This window comes from Solea solea, chromosome 21, assembly GCF_958295425.1.
Source record: "Solea solea chromosome 21, fSolSol10.1, whole genome shotgun sequence".
Lineage (NCBI taxonomy): Eukaryota > Metazoa > Chordata > Actinopteri > Pleuronectiformes > Soleidae > Solea > Solea solea.
The window spans coordinates 11,975,285-11,994,463 of NC_081154.1; the positions used below are offsets into that span (position 1 = coordinate 11,975,285).

Below are 19,179 nucleotides of genomic sequence, written 5' to 3' on the forward strand. Positions count from 1 at the left end.
ACAGGCCTTGCCGCTACATGTAGAACCTTCTAACTGTTCCCCCTTTTATCACCATTCTTTTTACCAGTTTATTACTCCCTCAGGTCTTTGCATTGTGTTTTTATTCTCTTCATTTCTGTGGTTTTATCTCAACAGTATGTACTACATTATCTGACTGTGTAAAAGTACCTTGCAGCTCGGTTTAGCACTATACTATAAAAATAAAACTTATCACTATAATTTTATTAACTTGCAAGCGTTCATGGCATCTTTTGTTCACCTATAAAAGACTTGGACAGAGGTCAAACACATTAAGAATTACCACCAAACAATGCGCTGAATATGAGGCAGTATAAGGTGATATCTATAGTTTGCACATATAAATGTCAACATACAGAGACGACAACAACCATTCACTCTCATATTCACACCTACGGTCAATTTAGAGTGTCTAATTAACCTCTGCATGTTTTTAGACTGTGGGAGGAAATCCATGGGGAGAACGTGCAAACCCCCCACAGAAAGACTCTTGGTCAGACCAGGTCGCAAACCTGGGTCTCTTTGCTCTAAGGCAACAGTGCTAGCCACTACACCACCGGGTGGCCCTTGCTGAAACATACGATTGTAAACATTTATTTTCCATCTGGAAATTGCCAAATATAATGACATAGTAGTCCAAAGTTTAAAAAGTGGAAATCAAATAAGTTATGACACAAAAGGGGAAAACAGGACACGCATATGTATTGCTATAAAAACAAGCAAAAACAAACAAAACCAATTATAAACTGATTTTGTTTCATCAAAGTTTTTCTGCTCCGACTTGAATCCAAAGCTTGAATTTAAGGTATACCCTAAAAGTAATTTAAACACTTACTCTCTTTTCTAGTGTACATGAATCCTCAATAAAAGAAGTAGGTTTCTTTTTATATATTGTGAATGAGGGTTGTGAACCATGACGGCCGTCGCCAGATTTAACTGCATGTTTTATGAGTGGGCTGTGTGTCCTTCATCAGCTTATTCACTGAGAGGGGAAAAAAAAGTTAGCTGGGTGAAAATTTTCTCATATTCTGACCACACACACACACAACAGACACACACACAGTAGTGGCAGCTAATATCTGGAGAACCTGTGGCTCACTACCATGTCACCTGAGGCTTAGAGCAGAACTAGGAGTTTCCTGGGCACATCCTCCTTTTTGTTTGTTTGTTTGTTAAACAATACAAAAGGTACACCACAAATACAATTAGGACTTGGAGGAAAATGCACATTCCCTGACGAGAATCAGGTCTGTTCCTGCACAAACTGTTAACTGCTAACTAGATCCTGACAGATGGATAGAAACTGAGAGGAGATCAGGCAAACAAGCTCTTCAGAGGGAGGACGAGCAGATGGAATCGTCCTCCTTCACAAAGAAAAGAGCTGTGAGGACTCAGGGAAATTGCGATGACAGAAGGTGAATGGGTGTGTAATAAAACTCACAAAGACAATAATAAATGATGACCATAATGTGGGGAAATGTAGACACACGGAAGAATAACAGGCTCAAAAGGTCAACTGCTGTGCACTTGCTTGCACTGGGCTGCGGGAAAAATGAATTTTTAATTCTTCTGCTCCTGAAGAAGTTTTCATGTGCATGTTGTCTCCTTGGATGTGAGGTCACCGGCAAAAGTGCTTTAACTGATGGTGAGATAAAGAGATGATGCATGAGTCTGCCAGATGTAGCCCAAACTAGAAATGTACTTTTTCCACTGCAACGTTCCCTCCTCCCTCTGCTCTCTTTCTCTCTCTCACTCTCTCTCTCCCATGTTCCCTCCCTCCCTGTCGCTTAATCTCTCTCTCTTTTCTCTCACTCTCTCTCTGTCTCACCCTCTCTACACACACTCAGGCGCACGCAGGCAGGAAAGAGGAGAAAGCCAGAGAGGAGAACCGCAGCTGCATGATGGGGATATTCTGCCTGCGTGGGCTCTGTCGCTGAGCTGCCCGGAGTTCAGCCACAGTATGTGTGTGTGTGAGGGACTGGGTGTGTGTGTGTGTGTGTGTGTGTGAGTTTATGTGTATGCATGTTTGAGTGAGTGAGTGAGAGACTCTTGCAGATACCGTGTGGAGAAAGGGGAGCAGAGGAGAGCGGGCGTAGAGGAGGGAAAGAGAGGGGGAGTGTTGACTGTTACTGGGGCTTTGAGGAACGTCACACCACTGGATCAGAGGACGCCAATGTGCAACAACTACTCCAACTACTGCTGCTGCTGCTCTGCCTGTGTGCCGCCACTTGTCTGTCCTCTTAACTTCTGCTATGGCATAGCCACCTCTTCCAGCTCGCCTCTAATCCGTTAAGGAAACGGGCATGAATGGGCACAGGCTGGGATCGTGGCTATTGCATCCTTAACATCAGTAATTCACAGTCTGAGGTGAGTCGCTCCTCTCTGCTCTCATCCTCTCCTCTATTTCACCTCTCAGTCTGCAACTGCAAGAGGGAAATTCTGCTCATATAACCTCTGCTGGGGGGGAAATCCACTCACTCTGTGGGACTGAACCTGGGATCAGCCACAGGGAATGTTTTAAATGAATATGTTCCCTTTGAATCAGAAGGTCAGATATCAAAATTGTGTTGCAAATGAATTGAGTTGAATCTCAGATTGTGTAAGGCTCCCTGAGCTGGCATGAGGAATACTTCAGGCAGTGATGTGTAGGATGTGACAGTTCTGTTTCGGGAAAGTTTAAAGACGAAAATGTTTGAAATCTTGATTAAACATGTGTGGATAGGGAGAAGTGTTTGCCGTTGCTAGCTGACATTAATTAGATGTGGCGGGTCAAGTTCCTGGGTTTGAGAGGATTTTGATGCACACTTAATCTGACTGGTTTGGCATATAGAGCTGAAACAGACCTTGCGTACGAGGGCTTGCATGATGCTGCATTTCCTCTCAGTTTTGCAGCTGAGTGAGCGCTACATAAAACAGACAGATATGTGAACCAAAATAATTGTTTCCATGAATGCTCTGGTCCCATATGTGGTGGCAACAGATCACTTGCAGCAGAGAGGAATATGTAATGAGAGCTGGGCATCAGACGAAGGACCTTAACTAAAGACTAATCTAGATTAATGGACTGGGTAAACTCGCCATCTTCACAGAGACTATGTGTATGTGCACGAATGCAGAAAGGTGTGTGTGCGTGTGTGCTTGATTGCATACATGTGAATGTGCAGGAGACAGAAAGAGAGATTCATAGATGCATCTCATCTCAACTGTCCTTCAGACGCCACACAGAACACATGTCACTCCCCCTCACCCCCACGAAATCCCTGCCATCACTCCCCGTCTCCCCTCCAACCCTCTTGCACATCATCACTCTGATACAATCTCCCCTCTGCTCTCCTTCACTTTCAGCAGACACTGAGGAGAGAGAGAGAACTAAGGGAACCAGATGAGGAGATAAAGATAGAGGAAAAAGATATAGAGCAAAAGAAAAGAGATCGTCTGTGGCGAAAAATAATAGAAACAGGAGAGAATATTGACTTTTTTCCTTTTGTGTTTTACCATTGTCGTGATGTGACACCTAAAGTGCATACCTGCAAACAAAGCTGCATTGACGTAATTTGGATGAAAGAAGAGAAAATGACTTATTTCTCAACTTCCATCAACGCTTGCGAGTGAAGAAGGGAAGCCTTCATGTCGCCTCTATGTGAAGTAGGCAAGGTGGTGCAGGAGCGATGGCCTAATACTTCAAAACCTATCTTCATTGTTAAGAGTACTGATATAACATGTTAAGCAGTACTTCTCCAAAGAGGAGGAGGATGAGGAAGATGCACTGTTGTGCCATATAAAAGCATACAAGAAAGCAGTGTATGCACGCCACCACTCCAATAGTAGAGAGGTATGATGTAAGATGGAGAGGTAAGATGGAAAGGAAGGTAGAACAAAGGCAAAAGGTGCTGCACACATAACAGGAAGAGCTGGCAAGAAGAAATGTTCTGCAACTTTTCTCTTTTTTTCTTTTACGTGACACCTGCCTCAGCAAACCATGCAAAATATGTCAGACAGCGTGAGGGTGGGAAGGTGTGAGGGAGAGTGTGGGGGTTTCCAAACGAGTGGTGAAGTGTGCGCTCACCTCCCACGGCCTCACTCGCTGGGAGGGTTACTCATTCATCCAGAAAACAAATTGCTCTCCTATGAAAGAATGACTGCTTTTGGAACAAACCAGATGTTACCTTTCATGTGCTAATGGGATTATTCATTAAGAGTCTGATTTTTTTTTCTTTTTCGGTCCCTTCTTTCCATGAGAGCGCCACAACAGCACCACAAAGCTGAGGTGAATCTCAAGCGTCTGTTTTTGGGGGAGAAGAAGCTGTGAGTGTATGTATGGGTGATTTTAAGTGTCTGTTATGAGCAGAGGAAGACACTTTGCAGCTGCTCCCATCTGAGCATTGTTGCCAGTGTGTAAAGCATTGAGTAGGGACTCAGTCAGCTGGTGCTCTGACAGGCCCAGAAGCAGAGGAACACAAGTTGGGAGTGTAATGCTGTAAGAAAAAGTCTAGTCTATGTTCTTCTAAGCCTATTGTTTAGTACTATATGAGATGCAACCCTTTCCAATAAAATTAATTATTTATTGATCTTTAAATTAACAGGATGGGATTTGCCCAAAATCTTTTCATAAAATAACTACGGTAGTTTTGTTCTCCCCAATAGTCCAAAACCCACACAAATTAAATTTCCACTTATATTAAAGCAAATACAGCAGCATATTATTACACCTTTGCATTTGCAAGTCTTAAATAATAATAGAGAAATAAATAGATTTATGCAGATTTACTAATTGTTTCAGCACTAATTGTGGGTGACAGCTTTGACAAACAGTGTGACTGTTTCTTCATACAGTCTGATGATCTCAGCAGGAGGAGGTCAGTGGACCTGCAAACTGTCACGCACTTCTATTCAAGGTTTTTTGCTAAAAGCTTCACTTCATTATTGATAAAACTAAGATTAGAGCTGATCTGTCGTAGGCCCTGCACACTTAGATGGTCTTTACAAAAGTAAAAGTTAAAAATAGAACACAACAATTGATTGTATTGATTTGTTATATTTGCTATGACATGTCTAGTCATGTGTGTGTTTTTGTCTTTTCTATGGATGATTGGAGGTATATAAATGCTCTTGGTACACGTCAACTTTGAAAATGTAGTGTATAGAAGGCAAAGAGAGAGGGAGAGCAACAGAAAAGTCAGAAGGAGAAATTACAGGGAAAGAAATTGAGGGGAGAAAAGAAAAGAACACCAAGAAGAGAGATATAATGCTCTGTAGAAAGACAAAGAGCTGAGAGAAGGAAGGAGTGATCTGGTGCATTCTGATTAGAGCAGGCAGCCTCTGCAGCATACATCCTTTTTCCTGAGGTCTGATCTCCATTTCGCCTGTATGTTCCCTGACGTATGGATTACAGGCTTCCTGTGAACTCAAGAAGCTCCCAAGAACCCACCTGAGTGCAGGCACAGGAAACTAACTACTGTGAGTAAGTAACTAACAGAGAAAGTCAAATTCAGTGCTTTGTTAGCACAGCATTAAAAAATAAGGCCACAATACTCATGGCAGCACAGGCTCCATGAAAATAGCTTCAGACTAATACAGTATACTGTGTTTCATGATAGTTATTGCAAGCAGCATACACACTAGGGGTGGAAGAAAGTTTACTGATGTGTAGAGCACAGTCTAAGTGTGAGGCTGTTTATCTTGTGACACAAAGACATGCAGTCTCTCCATCACATTCATATTTTATTCCTATCTGGGCTTCAAATGCACAACTGGAAGCAATAAAAGGATTAAATTGGAAAATGTGGGAAAATGCCTTAATGCACAGAGCGTTTCAGTAATTGTGGTGCATTATGGGGATATTCTAGATGTCTGCAGATTACCAGCAAATCTATCTGAAAACAAAACAAACCCTGCATTCATTAGCAGGCATATATCTACTATTTTAACAGGTTGCCTGAGGTCAACAATGTTAGAGTTGTCCGAGTGTGAGGATTAAGAATGAAATGAAAGCTGCATCTCCAACAAATATGTTCCCGGTGTTATTTAGCCATTACTGCAATATTACATGATAATACTTTGGAATAAAGAACCAAATGGTGTTTGGCAACAGAGTAGCAGCCCATGACGACTGAGTAACAATTACTAGAAAGACAATCTTTTAAAATCCTGTGATTTTCAGCGCTATTCCATCTTGCAGCATTAAGCCACCATTAACTGACAAAGGATTTGCTGTGTTTGGTGTCAGACTAATGCACTGCACTGCTGTTATCCCTCAACACTGACCTGTACAGTCAATCTCTCAGCTATATATACCCTCTCATCACACCCGGTCTTGCTGCAGCATAGAGGCAGAGGGAAAATAAAAACCCAGCAGTAAACCCCACACTATCAAATGACCTCAATGACACAACCATAAGTAAACTACAAGCCTGCATATCTGTCATTAGTGCCAAAGCAGTGTGCTCTTGAGAGACTGATCAAAAACTTCTAAGCCCCGTGTAATTATGAGCAGAACCTGACAGACGAAAGAAAGGCGGGAAACAAAACACAACAAGATAAAGATGGATTACAGTAGAGTTTGAGCTTCTGGAGCTTCTGTGGCTGTGATGACGCTGACAATTATTTGTTCAAGCATCAACTGAGACCATGCTGGGCTGTTGTGAAAAAACTGCAGTGAGAGGAGAACTGGTTTTCTGTTGATCAGGAAACACGTCTCCAATTAAAAAGTGGGTTGCAAAAATGTCAGCATTGTTTTTATTCAGCAAAAAAAACAGATGTGCTATAGTTGGAAAGTATAAGAAATGAGGGTTCTGAATAATGGAGGATGCATACAGTGCGAAAAAATATTACTACACATCACTGTTGAACGTCTAATTATGAAAATATAGCTTTAAAATGCTGCTATAACACCATCCACTTTTCTGAAAAGGCTTTCCTCAATGGGTTGGAAGCTGGCTTTAGGATTTTGCTTCCATTCAGCCACAAGAGCATTAGTGAGGTCATTCACTGTTGTCGAGCTCAGAGTCACTTTATCCCAAAGGTATTAAAATGGGGTTGCGGTCAGAGCTATGTGCAAGCAAATCAAGATCACACCCAACTCTCTTTGACAGACAGACAGACAGACAGACGACTTTATTGTCTGTCTGTCTGTCTGTCAAAGAGAGTCAATTTGGGGCACAAATTGATGTTATGCAGAAGAGACTTTGCTTTTCTGTTCTAAATCAATCTTCACTCGAATTATCGAATGTCCTTACTGTTTGAATATTTTCCTTTTTACTGTCAATGGTCTTTTACCATGGCTGCATGAAGCGACCCCGTTAGTCCTTTAAGACTAGCTGTGTCATTGCAATTAGATCATGCAAGTGGGCTAAAGTATGTGATCATACAGCAAAGTGAATGACTATACTGATTATGTCTGTCACTATAATAGCAATAATTCAATTTCAAAAAAATTTATTCGTCCTCTGAGTACAATTTCAGGAAATAACAACACAAAATAAGAAATAAAAAAAAAAAAGAATGAAAAATAACTAATAAGCTCAGTACATGTACAGCCATATTTGCAGGGTTTAATCAATTCACCTGTTTTGTGATGCATACTATATTAATGAATTTTCCCTTTGGTGGAGCAGAAGCGAGAACAAATATTAGTCAGGCTCAAAGTTACGGTAGACTTGAAATCCCCTGGTTGAAGACAGCAACTCATATTCCCACCTTTAAAGATTTTATCCTGAGAAAACAAAAGTAACAACTGCCATTCGCAAAACTGCAAACTCATATGCAGTTAAAGCTAATGCAAGTAATGAGGATTGTGGTTTAAATTCACGGAGTGTTGTGTTAAATGAGCATGTGCTGGAAGAATAAAAGCCATTTCCATTAAAGAATAATTAATTACATTACTGCAGTCATCTAGACCGCCCTCACAGCACTCTAAAGTTTCAAAGAATGGCTGTAACAAACAGGCTCAACAAATTTTCATCACATAGTATGTTTATATGACGTTAGAAAAACAAGGCCATCAGATATTATACAAATCAAATATCTCATGACATTAATACACCCATAATGTAACGTACCTGCATATATATATACACATATACAGTCGGAGTCAAGCTAGCCTAGGCACTTTGTGCGTGTTCTATACCCCTTGTGATTTGTCCCAGAAATAACAGACTGGGACACAGACAAAAGAAGACATCAGCAAGAAAAACAGAGCTAAATCCACACTGGTGCATTTGTTGGACTGACAAGAGACCATATTTTTATCATCTGTCATCTTAAAGAATTAAATATTTTCAAGGTAATGGATGGTAGGAAAAACTAGCCGCCAGCTAAAGTTGTTTTTGGTCTGTGATGGAATAGGTCGACTGTAAAATGCTTCATATTAACAAGGAGAAAGGGGGCATAACACCACCTAGGGTAGCAGGGGCAGACAAATGTCATTCAATCAACCGATTCCCCGCTAGTGCTTGTATACTGGGACAAAATCAGAAGTCCAATTAAATGGCGAAACTGTGCATGGAAACCTACTGAGAGCGAGAACGCACTTGTGTCCCGAGAAAAGACCCAGATAATGACCCGACATGCCACTATGTCAGCTGTGTGAGCTGTGCTGCAAAAATAAAATCAGACGTGAACGGTGTTCACGGTGCTTCGTCATGCATGCATGACTATGACCTAGGTAGAAAATAGTGGGTCAGTGCACTTCACATACTTGGGGAAACACTAGGGTTAGGGCAACCCTAAAAAGGGGCCGTTGTCAAAGCCATGTGTGATGAGTCATGCTATTTTTTTATAGGACTGAAGGCGGTCTGCCAGCCGTAGCCCAGTGGGTAACAAATCAGATATGTAGATTCACGGGCACATCATTGGGCCTGCGGCGTTGACATGTCAAAAGGAATCAAATGTAAGCGAGAACATGATACATTACCATGAAACTGTAGGTATTGCAGAGCCAGTGTGCAGAGAAAGGCAAGCAGAATGTAATGAGAAAACAATGCGGCCATTTGTGCTGAAAAAAAATGCATCGACGTCTCAGTATCTAATGGTGTAGAACGGGGTGGCATCTTAAATTATTACTACAAACACACATTGTGACGTTTAAATAGGGCCCTTACTATATAGAAGCATGCACAGAACAGGTACTGTATGAACAAGACACACAAGGTAACTGTTCAATGGTGGTAAATTGTAAATACTACTGGTGATAAAACAAATTCCTATGATGATGGACATTTCTGTAAAAATGGTAGTTGACAGACGTTGGGTATTATCCGATGATTATTCATAGTAGCCACGCATGGCCCTGCATGAGCAGCCAGTTACTCATGTAAACAGTATGTTACATTTTTCTAAAAACTCTCCGCAACAGGCAAAACAGGCCAAAATATCAGCGTTTATAAAAACCCTAGCACTCATCATGAACCTGGTAACACAGCTGTGCCGCAGCAGACACTGCAGCTCTGAAACTGTGCTGTTGTGAGGGTATCCTGCTGCGTTTTTATGCGGACGTCACTTTGACCTGTCTGAGCTGTCACGGAGAAAAAACCCTCCCGACTGTGCAGCCCAATACCACAGGTTTGAAAATAATGAAAATGTTGACCTACAATGACTCCATACATCCTATAGGGCTCAAAGATTCAAAGCAAAGCTACTTCATGTGACCAGGAAAATTAAGGAATAAAGGTATAGAATCATTTGTCTCTAAATAATCCATCTTTTCAATACAGTCACATTAAGTGATCAACTTTTTCTGTACTTTAGCCAGTTTGTCAGATTGGGATTTATCTGTCTGTTGACAATCAAACAAACATCTGCCAGCAGAGCAGAAAGCTACCATCTCTAACCCATCCATGCAAGCATGCTGTGCTGCTCTCAGGCTGCGTGACAGTGCTTAGAGATTACCAGGAAATGACTCGTTCCCTTCAGGGGAGGGCGGCCAATCTTTATCACTACGGTGTTCATTTAGCTTTAATGACTTTAGCTTTAAAGGTTTTAACATGAGTTTTTTTTTCATGGAAAACTTTCTTCTGGCGATGCTCAAAGACGACAGTGTGTCTATGAAGGCCCGTGAGGTATTTGTTGAAGATTTCTCATGCAGTGTGAGGAAGAGCAGCTCTTGCAAAGGGACTATGTCTGTTAATGACACTGTAATATTAGATCTTGGAGCAGATAGAGAAATATATGTACACAGCATGTTAGTATTAATTAATACAGAGCTGGGGTGATAATACAATTGAAATGACAGTGGAACTAAATGTCCATTGTATGGCCTTCAGCTACGTTAACAGATAGATTTGAAACGAAGTCATCCACTGTTGACGGAGAGCAATCATCGCAGATAAGCTGACACAGAGAGTCGTCTGATTTAGCATCTATATGAGCATGTGGAGGACTTGCTTATTATCAATCAGCAGGCAGGAGAGGAATTATTTTTCTGTCAGGCCTCAGAGGCAAACCACAGAGTTGTGATGTTGCTGCCATACCTGGGACATGAGAGAGATAATTCATTGTTCCTGCTTAAGCTGTTTCTCCTTCGGGGGGCTGTTTTACAGTTCTCTGACAAAGGTTTGTCTGTTTGCAAATATCGTTCCCATTTTCATTAGCGTTTTCTCTCTCCGTTCATTTAGAATATGGAAAATAAACAGGCGCCATATTCATATATGATGAGGGAAGGAATGTGATCCCAAATAGGCCAAATCATGCAGACCTATGGCGTTGTCCTAGGTATATCCACTGGTGTACTGAAACCTTTGTTTTTATATGTGTGAGATCCTCAGCTCCATTTACAAACAGTGATCTGTAGATTTTTTGTTATTTAGTTTTTGATTTAGGAATTAACCAAAAAACTAAATTGTGATTGTATACAATTACATATGTACAGTACTTTCATGACATTACATTTGTATTTGCTTTTTAGCACGTATAATGACAAGTGCCTGATAAATTATTGATCATGTTTTGTTAAAATTCATTAACTAATTATTCTTCCCCTCCCCTCCATAGCTAAGGGAGTATATGTGGTTTTGTTGATGGGTTGTAAAGGAACAGCCTATGTCTAAGCTGCTCATTACCTGTGATTAACACTACTTTTTTTTTTCTATATGCCTCCTAGGAAACATGGTGAGCAAGGAGGGTGGCAAATGTATGCTCACCAACTCAGAGTCTGACTCGGAGGCAGCACCGGTGCCCTCCACCTCGCTGGCACTTGAGGTGAAGTATTCCCTGGAAGCCAGCCGACAGGTGAGGAAGAGAAACAAGGCCCTGCAAGTGCGTTTCAAGGATATATGCGAGGCACAGAACGAGCAGAGGGAGGCGGAGCTGCAGGCAGCAGGGAAAGGTGGAAAGCCGATCTCATACAAAGTGGCATACCGCAAGTACATGACTGTCCCTGCCCGCAGATCCATCCCAAACGTCACGAGGAGCACAGGTGTGCAGACGTCCCCTGACCTCAAGAAACGCTATCAGACCTTTCCGTTTGAACGCAAAAAAGGCCACACCTTTAAAGACGTGGCGGCTGTGGAAACTTATAAAGGTCAGAATAACGGTTTTGTCATGGAGGTGAAGCAGACCAAGGCTGCTGGGCAGGGTTTAGATGAGGAGGAGGAGGAGGGAGCTTGCAGGGGGAGTGGAGTCCGGAGGACCAGGGCTCTGCTCCATACTAATGAGTGCATTGCCACAGTGGAGCAGCACACTGCACCTGATGGCCTGTGCTCTGATGCTATGCTGCTCAGTTGCTCTGCAGACACAGACTGCCTTGCAGACACATCGAGAGGAAGTGGAGCCAGAGCACAGGCAGAGTACCAGCTCTGCAGTGTCCCATCGACAGCCAGGACAGGATTACAACACAGGGAGGCTGATAGAGACCGCTCTGCCAAGAGGCAACTGCTGAATCTGGAGGAGGGCTCGTCCCAAACCCTGCCGGACAGGGCCTCCAAGGTTACGGGCCCTATCGCCTGGAACTCCCTTACACAGGTGGAGTGCCTGGACAGTCCGTCTGTGCGGAGCAAACGGAAGAAAGGCCTGCAGCTTAACGGGCTGCAGAGTGAGACGCTCCCACGTTCCAGTGGAGGCTGTACAACACAGGCACAGTGCCACACAGGACAGTTGTCTGCTCGGCCTCTAAGGGGCATGGAAGAGCCTCTGTCACCCTGCGGAAGTGGTGAACCTGGTGGGGCACAACCCGACCAAACACAGGAGACCTGTAAGCAAATAGTGCCTATGAACCAGGACAGGGATGTTAAAGCACAGCTCCAGGCCATGGAAAATCTCATCAGCTCCAGCCAAGAGACCATCAAGGTGCTTCTCGGGGTCATCCAGGAATTGGAGAAGGGGGAGGCCCACAGAGAGGGGTAAGATATCTTATTGTCTTCTTACAGCCAGTGGTTTATGTCAGGGATGTACTGATTTTCTCTCACTATAGTGCATTAAAGAAATCACAGTCAAAAGTTATGACCTCACCATTCAACCACCATTCAACTAAAAAAACAAATAATGCTGCCAAATCAAATATGAGGATCATCCACTGTGGCGACCCATTGAGCGGGAGAAGCCGAAAGAAAGAAAAATAAGTGATGTTACATTGCGGCTGAAAGGCCACTATTGATAACAATAATTTGCATTTAAACTGTACCCAGTTTGTATTGGTAAAAAACGAAAAACAAAGAGCACTTTCATGATTCAGCAGGAACAGGAAAAGGACCTTCTTGATGTGTCACATTATTTCTAGATCTTTGGAAAGAGCTTCTACGTGTGACAGTCGCTCAGTGGAGCCTTGACTGAACCACCCAAAGAGTGTCAGAAAGAGATGACAGTGGCATGTCTCTGAGAGGATGTGTCTTTCACTTGGATGTGCCCTGCAGTGCTATTACAACAGCACACTGGGCTTTTATGATGATTCCCTTTCAGATAAGATGAAGCTGCCACAGAACATATTTTGACAAATCACCTCAGTCAAATCAGCCCAAGTGGTTGGATGACCTGTCATATGAAATGTAATGACTATCCAGGGACTGGAATATATGAGACATGTTTTTTTAAACGAAAGAAAACCAGTTGAAAAAAACCATGGAAAACCTGAGTTTTTGTACTATGAAAGGGTGATGAAATGACTTGATGCAGATGGAATCAGCAGAGAGTTTCTTTTCGATTTACTATAATGAGAATTAATACAGGCATATATTACCATAATTGATTCAATATGGCAACTTAATTTCAAAATCTTTATTAATTAAAGGTGATGTACATAAAATATGTAGATAAAAAGCTGCACTTGTACACAGTGTAACCCAGTCTTTGTGCACAAACTCATGCCCATATAATAATATTCCATTGTCTTATTTCATTAATATTTGTATGTCATAAACAGGCAAATGATATACGTTAAATATCCACGATAAAGTGAAAGAGAGGGAGCGTAGATGGGTAGGCTGAAATTTCTTTTTTTTTTTCACTGAGAAAAATTATCCACACCGGCCGCATGCTATGGACCAAACACCAAATTAAAACATGAAATAAGTTTGTGGCCTGCAAATGAAAATCTATTTTGTGAATAGACTGGTAATCAGTGAAAGCCAGTATTTCATTTGAACCAGTTTCCTTGATCTCTGATGACACATCATGATCATATTATGTCTAAATATAACACATTTCTTAAATGTATCACTTAAATTACAAATATGCTGAGAAGGGGAATTCTAACGTGTGATGCGTCCTTCATTGACTTATGGAAAGACTAAACTAGACATTTAACAATTTGCCTTATCCAGCTGAATAAAATAATGTTTATCTAGCAAGTTCAAGGCCTTTAAAAAAGCCTTTAAAAAGCCATGGCCTATGAAAAAGCCATTTACCATCCAATAGATACTGAGTGTATACAAGAAGGGCTGGAGATAGAATCTCACCATCTGAAATAGAGGATTGTCTATCCAAAGGCATGAGGCAAACAAAACAGCCAATTTGTTGAGTGAACTATTGGAGCTTGCCACTCAGATCCCAATCTGTTGGTGGCGAGGTACAGGCTGGGAAAATCTATATCATCAACATCATACTAATCTAGTGTGTCACCGTTGGGAATGGCACACACACATTGCTTATAAGAAAGGAGCACACAAGTAAAAATATTTGTGTTCCAAAGCGATTCTCAATATGAAATTGACAAACGTAAAGCTGTTATTAACAAATGACTGATCAGAGAACAGATCTTACATCAGTCTGATGTTATACCATCTAAAAAGGCAATTATCCTCTTTCAATCTTGCACACGGCAGCCTTAATCTTTTTTATCACTATAAAAGCGTGTGTTGAGTGGAGAAAGTAAGCACACATGGTGCAGCAAGGACAGCTATCCCCCCCCCACCCCAAGAGTCGCAAAACACATCTGGCTTATCAGATGTGTCTAAAGTGGCAGGTGGAGTGGGGGTGATGGTGGAGGGATACAGGAGGAGAGGAGGTGGAGTTTGTAAATGAAAATGAGTAACTAATGTATAGAGGTGCCATCTGGTCGCAAACATAAAGAAACAATCTCACTGTGCCTCCATACAGTAATTACAGAAGCCTTTTTTGTCAGTGAGCAGCATATGCCTTTTTGCATTCCATCAGAGCCCAACTGAAGCTCTACTTCTCCCGACAAAGCACGCTCTTCCTTTGCATATTTCCAGAACGCAAAGTTGGATTTGCAGCAAGCCAAGCAAAAATTCTAATGCCGCTTTAGTCACAGTACATTAGCTTCATACCCCCTTTACATAAATGTCACTGACACAACAAATACAAGTGCCCACAGGCTATAGGTGAATTGTGAGTGCAATTACTTCTGATGTATAACTGCCTATGTTATATGACATTCATTTTTCAAGGACTGAAAGGGTTTCATGACACGCTGCTGTGACGCAAGTGGAAATTCCACGGCTAATGTGCTCAGAAAGAAAAGAAAGCAGAGCCGCATATGAAACACATTTCAGTAGGTTAGAAGGTAAAAAAAGAGAAAAAAGAAATTCACTTTTCAGCTCGAGACTGGTCATTGTAATGATCTGTGAATTCCCCCTTTTTAGGAGGAAGACAAATGTTTGGGAAAGGAAAAATGGTGCAAAAGATGAATAATAGAGCAACAAAGTACAGTAGATGGAACCACTGGTCAGTGTATTTGGCTGTGCTTGAAGCTTTTTCTGTTAGAGAAAAAAATAATGAAAGGACGGGTCCAGGAATTCTTGGTAACACTTTAGATTAGGAAACACATATTCACTATTAACTAGGTGCTCACTCACATGCATAAATAGCACACTAGCCCTTTATTAGTAATTATTAGGCACGTATTAACACGTTATTCTACATAGTCTTATTCTACCTCTATTACGACAGGAATTAAGATGTTTCCTGATTAATACGTGCTTAATAATTACTAATAAAGGTAAGGTGAATATGTGTTCCCTAATCTAAAGTGTTACCAAGAATTCCTGGACCCGTCCTTTCATTATTTTTTCTCTAACGAATTCTTTTATTCCTTTTCTTTAAAAATTAGCATTTTTCAGCAGTCTCAGTTTTCAGTTTACTTAGTTTTTAGATTTGTGAGTTTGTGGAGTCTGATGCATATCCACATGAGAAGCCAAATCTGGTTGAGATACCCCTGCAATCTACATTTTATAATGAAATCCTTTTAAAAGTTTGTTTAGTAAAAAAAAAAAAGAAAATTGATTTGCAAATCAAAGCTTTATTATTGCATTTGGTAAACCATTACACCATAGTCTATGAATAAATTTAAAATACTGCGTGACAGGATATTTGCTTAAGTTTTCCGCACACTTGCACCCACAAAGTTGTTGGTTTTTTTTGTTGGTTTTTAACAAACAATCTAGATATTGTATGTATTGACAATTTATCTTTAATTATATCATGCCGCCTATCAAAGATGAGGAGGTTACAAAACATGTCTATGTTGCTACTGAGCAGGTCTTCCAGAATGAAAACAACCTCAACTCCCTTTTCCAAGAATGTAGACCATTCAAAAGAAAAACAGTGATAAACTCAAGCGTGTGAAAGAAAATACGTGAGAGTGTCGAGGAGACTGAGGCTATACCTCCCTTGGTTATGGTGTTATTAGATTCCAGATTATATGAGCAGCTCTCAGCAAGTTGCTGGGGGGGAAAAGAAGTATAGAGCACATTGACTTGCCTAATGTTCCCACACTTCATACATTCAGTGACACAAACATACACACATCCCTCAACCACAGCCCTTGCAGGGCATGCAACGCAGTGTGAAGGCTTCATTGCAGTTCTCGCGTACGTCATTGGTTGCATCAAACAACTCAGAGCTGTTGGATCATTTTGCTGTATCATCAGACAGTGTTGGCATAGCCCACCCAATTAATCACACTTGTGGGGACTTGTTTCTCAGTTGTCTTTTCACACGGCATGTGTGCATGTTGTGATGCCTTTGGACTCCCACCCACACAGCAACCTTTGATAAGATCAACTAGTAGCACAAAGGGGGGAGGGTGTATAAATATACTGTTAATAGCAATTTTGGCTTCCCTCTCCCCAGGGAGGCTTGTTGAAATTAGCTCTGCTCTCTCATTTCCTCTCATTAACGTGGATGAGATAGAAAAGCGGAGAGGGATGACGGATAGGAAGGGAAAAATCTACATCAACATGGGGGTGAGAGAGAGAGAGAGAGACTATCCCATTCCCATTGGTTAAAAAAACAGTTTAAACAAGGGTTTAAATGTTCTTTTTGTTTTTTTATCAATGTAAATTTGCTTAACTGGCATTCACTTAAATTGCTTTGAAGAAATGCGCAGGTTTTTATTGGCTTCACACAGCCTGCTTCATTTCTGGCAGTGACGCAAATTCCAGCATCATTTCCATACATGCATACTCATTTTTTCAGCCCTTACTATAGCTGCTATCGAGCCATTAGCCATACATGTTTGTCATGAACCTTACTTTTTACAATTGTTTGGCTGGTGATCAATTGAGCAATCAATTAAGAGTGGGATGGACATAAAAAATACAAAACAGCAACTACTGTAACATCGTCACTGGTCTCTATGGCAGGGGGTAGTGTTGTTTTTCATCCTCCATTTTGTATGCCCACTCATTTTTGTGTGAAACAGGCTAAAGGGCAAGTCTTGTGAACCAGTTTCCCCTCATGTACCTGCTAATCATTCAGCTCATCTGCGTGCAGACCGTCTCATATCACAGCACTATATGCTATTCTATCCCATTCCCATCCTGTTACAGCTTTAAACTATATTGATATCAGCACATTTGAGGTAACTGTCAGAGCACAGGAAAGAGTAGATAAGGAGGGAAAATTTATGATAGTGGTTTAATTTTTATTGGTGCTGCACCTTATGGGCAGCATGAAGAGAGTCCCGGAGAGAGAATTGAAAATGTCTCTGCCACTGCAAAGAAGAGACAGAAACGTTCCGTTTAAGTTTGCACATGAACCTCAAAGTGAAAAATTAATCTGACTTGGCGAGTCCCAGTATACATGCGGAGGAGAAAATCTATTTATTGGCTGTGTACGTCTGCCTCCATAGATGGCGCTGTATCTTTCTATAATCTAGTATGTATTCAATCAGTTTTGCTGTTGACCTTATTACGTCACAGAAAAACAAACAGCGAACGGCGAGTTGGGTCATGTTGTGGTTCTGTGCGCTGCATACCTGCTGTACATGTAAATCACGATATTAAATAGATCGAGCATATATCGCTCTTGTGGCGGCTGTGTTGTCCCAAGAAAGATGTCGCCGTTTGATCCGGAAGAGTTTCCTGGTCAAAGACGGAGAAGGAAATGTTGGTGCACATGCAGAACTCCTGTCTCCTGTCCGTCTAATACAAGCTTGATTTTAGTCCGACTAACATATTTGCATGGTATTATTGTTACAAAACAACAAGAAAGCGATATATATTTTGTGGTATCTAGCCACTTTTATTTCTCCTTCAACAACACTATGACAGTGAATGGGATTTCATTTGTTAAAGTCAACAGAGGCAGAAACATATCTCTGTGGAAAAGAGTGACTCCACTGCTGTGGAAATCGCCTGAAAAGACCCTTTGCCTTCAACAATAGAACATCTCAAAATCAGATACAGACAAATAAAACCAAAACTGCCAATTAAGTCAGTGAAGTGGTAAATTAATCATGCAGCGACTAATTCAATTAGACAATTATGAAATAACACAGTATAATATTAAAACTTAGCAGTGTGGGTGTATCTGGTAGCTGCTCTGTGTCTCCTCCATTAAGCCGCTTGACTGTGAAGGAGAGTTGTTGATGAAGGATAATAATAACCAGCCACAAAAAGCTTGACATCTGTACTGGTTTTACTACTTTGTGTTGATGCAGCAAAACAGGCCATAACCATAAAGACCAAGCAACAAAGGATTTCTGTCATGTCCATGTCATCGGTGAAGTGAGTCCACAGTGCATCTTTTGTTATGTCATTAATTATAAGGGGGAACACTTACTGTCAATCAATATGCACATTGCCACATTCTAATTCAATAAGGAAGCAATTGAGCCTTTGAAGCATGTCAGCAAAGGGTTCCCTTCAGAGCCAGCACATTGACGCTGCCCCAGGAGAAACAGATCTATAATGGGAAGTTGATTCATGACAATATTTTAACTCAGAGTCAACTGGTGACAGAACAATATAGGGACACATATGATGTAATGTATTGATGTGTTTGAATGTGAATCTGTTGAATCAATAGCACAGTGAAATTACTGACATTACTGACTGAAAAAGCTGCTGCCCTAAACAAAAGTGTCAAATTGTATATGCTTTCAGTACAAGTAGTCATTTCTATTCCGGTCCATCCTGGTCACTCCCAACGAAAATCTAATCTTCAGCTCTGCCACCTCCAGCTCCGCCTCCTGTCTCTTAGACAGTGGCCCCGTCTCCAATCCATACATCATAGCTGGCTTTGTAGATCTTCCCTTTAACTTCTGCTTCTCTCACACATCACCCGTGACAATCGTCTCCACCCACTCCACCCTGCCTGCACTCTCTTCTTCACCTCTTTAGTGAACTGTCAATTGCTTTGAATGGTTGGACCCCAGATATTTAAACTCATCCACTTGCTACCGCTACTCTTTGCATCTTCACTGTACCACCTGTCTCCCTGTCATGTGGTACACTTTCTTGGCATGAGACCATACTGCTCCTCACTGATCTT

At 41.4% G+C, this 19,179-nt stretch overlaps 2 protein-coding genes across 3 annotated transcripts in view; one reads left to right on the top strand and one right to left on the bottom strand.

Annotated features, from left to right (window-relative positions):
* Positions 1 to 19,179, bottom strand: part of dock1 (dedicator of cytokinesis 1) — a 170,564-nt gene that overhangs the window by 64,902 nt on the left and 86,483 nt on the right. The window lies entirely within an intron of this gene.
* Positions 1,867 to 19,179, top strand: part of LOC131448291 (inhibitory synaptic factor 2A) — a 36,510-nt gene continuing 19,197 nt past the window's right edge. The window contains exons 1-2 of the mRNA XM_058620600.1: positions 1,867 to 2,385; positions 11,114 to 12,350. Coding sequence (XP_058476583.1) covers positions 11,119 to 12,350 — 1,232 coding nt within the window. The 5' untranslated portion in view covers positions 1,867 to 2,385; positions 11,114 to 11,118. The remainder of the gene's footprint in view (positions 2,386 to 11,113; positions 12,351 to 19,179) is intronic.